This window comes from Venturia canescens, chromosome 2 (genome assembly GCF_019457755.1).
Source record: "Venturia canescens isolate UGA chromosome 2, ASM1945775v1, whole genome shotgun sequence".
Classification (NCBI taxonomy): domain Eukaryota; kingdom Metazoa; phylum Arthropoda; class Insecta; order Hymenoptera; family Ichneumonidae; genus Venturia; species Venturia canescens.
The window spans coordinates 11,527,618-11,532,689 of record NC_057422.1 but is presented as its reverse complement, the minus strand read 5'-3'; the positions used below and the strand labels follow the sequence as shown (position 1 = coordinate 11,532,689).

The 5,072-nt window shown below is 44.1% G+C and overlaps 1 protein-coding gene across 1 annotated transcript; it reads right to left on the bottom strand.

The window, feature by feature from the left end:
• Positions 1-2,624: 2,624 nt before the first annotated feature.
• On the bottom strand, positions 2,625-3,963 carry Mp20 (Muscle protein 20). The gene is made up of 4 exons (XM_043411318.1): positions 3,806-3,963; positions 3,360-3,571; positions 3,127-3,247; positions 2,625-2,983 (listed from the first exon to the last, which is right to left on the bottom strand). The coding sequence occupies exons 1-4, from the start codon at positions 3,833-3,835 to the stop codon at positions 2,792-2,794; spliced, it is 555 nt and encodes a 184-aa protein (XP_043267253.1). The 5' UTR covers positions 3,836-3,963; the 3' UTR covers positions 2,625-2,791.
• Positions 3,964-5,072: the final 1,109 nt, after the last annotated feature.

Here is a 5,072-nt window from a genome sequence, read left to right as displayed (position 1 = left end):
CGATGACGAGCTCGCATTTCGTTTTTATTGACGAGTCAAAAACCGCGTGGAACAGTCACACATTTTCGTGTACAAATCCTCCCGCAGTTTTTCAAAGTCTCACGCTAATGACGATCGCCTCATATTTCTGTAGTTTTCCACGAACCTGCTGCTGCCTCAATCTTCTGCTTCATTCTGCCGAATTATCCTTCGTTGGCAAGGTAAAACGCTCGGAGGTAAATTTACTTTTCTCGATTTTGTATCAACCGTTGATCCGTTATCGACGCTGATTTTATCGACGAGCGGTTCAAAGGGTTTTTCTCTATGCGACTGCTATCGAGTTGAAATTCAATGCTTGGTAGAAACTAATTGTCGCACGCGGCGCTAGATTGTCTGAAGGAATGTTCAGAAGCAACGAACTCACTGAATCACGTAATTTTGGCTGTCGGCGTGTGGATCGTGAACAGCAAAATTGAAATGATTTTTTTGGTACGTACAGCCCAGAAGACTGAAGGAAAATACATGAACGATGCAGGTTTTGTATCGTGGACGATTGTTGCCAAAGTAACTATAAATAGCTGTCACAACATTTGTGGTAACCGAGTGAAAACGGGTTAGCCACGCGGTCGAGGCTCACCGAAGCGCATCGAAAATTGGTAGGAATACAAAATCGAGTTCGGAGCGTGCAGACGTCATTTTTAAAAACTCGTAAAACTCGCATGAAATATTCTCAAAGTTTCAATAATTCGAATGGTCTTTGAGCAGCCGAATTTAGTGTCTTCACCGATGATCGAACATTCGATCAAGTTTCCCTGGTTTTTTAACCGTCGATCTATTCCCACGCGTCATGAAAGGTGCTCGCAAGAGGAATTCGAATGGAAATTTGTTTCTCCAAGATCAGCAAGTTGCAGCATTTCTGTTTTCGAGTCCGATGGGGAACAAAGTGCGAGCAATCGGCTGTGTTTTTCTCGACTGTCAAAACGACGTTATTGGAGAGTCTGAGCTGCGCTTTTTTTTATTGTATTTGGAAGCAGCCGCGTGTCGCAAGGATGATTATTATGTACTGGGAAAAATGACGAGAAACGGCGATTTTGCTGCTCGGATTTCGTGGCAAAAATTCTGGTCTGTTGCCATTCGCTCCAAGTTTACAAGAGTGAATCATACGACGGGCGATTCGGGTAGCGTGAGCGCAGTTTCCACGACCGAATGTTTCAATCTCGTATTAATTTCGGTTTTATGATGTAGCGGCGTGCGCATTTTGACAAAAGTTTCTTCTCGCTCCAAAGTCGAACAAAAAACACGCGGGAAAAACTGCCACGAGAAATCCTGGAGAGCTTACGGTTTCAAATGGAGCGATAATGAATCGCGTGAAATAAAATTTGAAAAAAATGATTGGAGAAATCTCGCTGCGAACGGGGGGCTTCGTGGAACGCTGGACTCCGCGTGTGCTCGTTTAAGGGGCGGCGGATAACAACCCCGCATTATGACGTCACCGCCACGAGCCAAGTAACAAAACACGAGAGCGCAGCCAAGAAGATTTTTCCACAAAACTATATATACGTTTGGGTCCATCACAAACATCATTGCCATTACGAAAACGAATGCCGCGCAGCGGAGAAACTTCTATTTTGGTTGTTGAAGAATCTTTCGTCTTGTTGGAAACTCCAACATTTTTCTCTACTCATTTTCTCACTCGGCTCTAGGGAAATCGTCGAAAAAACTTGGATAATTGGGCCAGAAATACAATTTCGATTGACTTTTATAAAAACTCGTTGCACTCATTATGGAATTTGACGATTGCCTTCAACCTTCCTGTCGAAATGATTTTAAATTCCATCCACGAAATACGATTGAAATTCTCGTTTTTTCTTCTTTCGTGAAAAAAATATGTTTTCGAAGTCAAGACAGTTGCTGGCACAGAAATCGAGTCCTAATTAGATATCCTCGATCGTTTTGTTTACTCCCAGATATTCCTGAGTCCGAACCAGACCGATTCAACGTGCGGTAAATACACCGAGAAAACATTTCGGAAGCATTTAAACTTGTTCAAATGTGTGGAATGTCCTGGAACAGATGATTCTATAAATACAAATCCAAGGTCGTATGGTCAGCGAAAAGTCTGTGAATTCCCGCGGCCGTCGCTGCGGAAGATTCTCCTCGTAAATCGACGTGCGGTGGGAATAAAAAAACTGTAATTCCCCCGATTGGTGGATCTCGTTATTTTTTGTTTATCCAATCCCCGCGGCTGCTTCCCCTCGGCTTATGTAAGACGACGCGATATTGGCTCGATTTCCTCCGTAACGCTTGGGCGATCGTCCCACTTTCCTTCCAAATGCATCAATGATGATGAAATTGCGGGGTTTCCGAATGAGATGAAATCGCTTGAGGAAACTGACCGTTTAAAAATAAGAAATTTGTACGAACTCGCATCGCTCGGATCAGATTAAGGGGTAAAATCGAACGAATTTTTATGCATCGATGTCGACCACGAATGGAAAAAAATGAGCAACGTGAAAAAATAATGCTGAAAAGAAACTCGAATTCTCTCCGTGAATGGAATTATATTTTGTTCGCACGAAACGTGAAAACGTCGAGGGCTTTCGGGCGAGCATTTTCATCAGAGGTCAAATAAATGAGAGCAGTCGTTTAAACAATAACGTAAAATTATATTATCCAGTTACAAAAAGAGGTAAAATAAATACACATACGTACAGTGAGAGAAAGGGCGGTGGGGAAGGGGAGGGAAATTCGACAGACAATCGAGGAGTACTTTTTCGAAGATTTATCTTCGCTCGACGAGCGGTTCGCTAGTTTACTTTCCGAGGAGGATTTTGCGGGTAGCGCCGATGCTCTGTCCAGCTTGGGTGGCACCTTTGTTCGAGCCGGCCTGGAGGCCGATCATTCCTTGTCCAGCACGAAGTTGTTCCTCGGTGAAGTCGCGTTTGCACTCCTCCGCTGGTTTCGGTCCGAGGTAAGGTCCGTTCCACTCGGGGTGTTTGTACGTCTGTGAAGGAGACACAAAACCGAATGAGTTGGACATTTAAGGGGGGCTCCGGGTCCCGAGGAGCCGGCGGAGGGATTTTTGGAAATTGATCGAATTCGCTCGTTTTTCAAAGGCCCGTGTTTTCTTATTTTTTCACGTCTTACCGTGCGTCCGAGGGAGAAAAGTGTCGTGATGACTTGCGCTATGTCCTTCTTCTCCCAAAGATCCACCGTTTGGAAGACGTCAGTGTCGTTGACGCCGTACTCCTTCAGGGCTTTCTGGAAGCTACGAATTTGTTTGAATTTTCAATGAGGAATGTGCCTCCGAGCAAGTGAAATAAAACTTTGCGAAGGACGATAAAAATGTGTTTGACGTTAACTCTCGCATTCGAACTCACACGTTGATGTTTTCCATCATCTTGAACTGTCCACCGCTCGTGTTGATTTTAGGGATCGATCCTGGGGCAATTTTGTTCATCAGGTGGCAGAGCACTTGTCCGTCGCGGATAACGTCCTCGAAGGCTTCACCGGCGGGGAATTTCTTTCCCAGAACGGTCTCGATCCATTCCTGAGCTTCCTTCTCCTGCTGGGGATCGCGCTTAGCGGCGATCTGTTTGGTGCAAGAAAATTCATGGTTTTTCAAGCCTCTCCACCCTCCAAGAACGAATCTTACACTACGAATGTTGCAAAAGCTATCGAATTCTAATAAATTTCACTGCGAGCTGGCTCTTATTCGAGAAACCTTGACCGACGACTACGGCACTATTGCTTTTCGTATTGTTAAGTTGCAAACGGATTTTTTCTTTCTTTCCAATGACGATTATTCGGCACAAGCGGACAATACCTTGGCGCGGACTTGACGTTCTAGAGCCATTTCTCGTTATTTCGTAGTGTATCTTGTCGTCAAACGAATTTTGACTGAAGTGCCCAATTTCTCGACTCGGAGCTCTCTTATATGCCTCCCCGAGAAAGCTCAAAGCACAAGATCGCTGTCCAGCCCACGCTTCTCTCAGGAGTTTACTCGCTCTCTCCCTCCTTTTCGACGTTTCTTCCAACCAAGCAAAATATGTGCTTCCCCTATTTTCCAACGATTTTCAACGTCTAATATTAGCTATGCTTATTCGTATTTGAGCTGTGCAGCGTGGGCTGTTACAGCGATGGTGTTAAATCAAGAAAAATTCGTGCCCGATGAGCGAAGCCTTCGGGACTCCTCGAGATTGCGAGACCAGACAAATCGCCCGCGCATCTTTTTTCCCTTCTCCGAGTCAGACGAGAGCTTCGAGAGCTTTTCCAGTGCCATTCGAGACTCTTGATAAAAGGAGCTCTCGTCAAAACTGACGGACTCTTAGAAGTGCACATTTGCCACACATTTGGACTGAGATTATTCGACAACGTCGCTGCGCGACTGTGAGCTCGTTTAAAAATCGCTGCGTCACGCGTTAAGGTTGTTTGCCACCGGCAAGACCCGATTTCTTAAAGAAATTTTGAAAAAAATATATGTCGCGCAGATAAATCAACGAATCGATTAAAAAATGTATTTCTGCCGTATGGTTTTTCAGATATTGCTAGTTAAAGTTCTATGGTTTCTCCATCTGGACATTTCGTAACTGTCAAACAAAAAATCTCTATCGATATAACTCGAGAACGGTTTTAACGATTTTGATTTTAAAAAACACGCTGTTGGAGTATCTTCAGAAGGAAAATATTTTTAAAAAACATCATCTACCGTCTAATTTTTGAGAAAAATATTATTTTAATATAAATCGCGGGAGAATTTCAAGGTTCGCGACCTGGCAACGCTGTCGCGTGAGACAAGCCACGATTCTCACTGTACTTTAGGACGCTGCGCTCGTCTCGGACAGCTGCCTGTGCACAGTGTTGTCACGCTTCACGCGCTTCTGAGCGTTCGTTTGTGTGCTACGGCACGAAGATTTATTCTAGTGAAATTTTAGTAAAGTATCGTAACTCGAGAATTTTTTAACTGATAGTCAAGGATAATTTGAATGATTTTTGGAACTTATTTCACAACGAATAATGTTCACACGGGAAGGGGGCTGCACAATATTTTTTATACGGCACCCAGCTATCGAGCTACCTTAAAGACGCCGATT

Excerpts from the sequence above, each read along its gene's own strand:
- Mp20 (XM_043411318.1), bottom strand. The coding sequence starts at position 3,835 with ATGGCTCTAGAACGTCAAGTCCGCGCCAAG. Across the intron at positions 3,572-3,805 it reads AACGTCAAGTCCGCGCCAAG|ATCGCCGCTAAGCGCGATCC; the intron begins GTATTGTCCGCT and ends TGCACCAAACAG. Across the intron at positions 2,984-3,126 it reads TTTTCTCCCTCGGACGCACG|ACGTACAAACACCCCGAGTG; the intron begins GTAAGACGTGAA and ends TCTCCTTCACAG.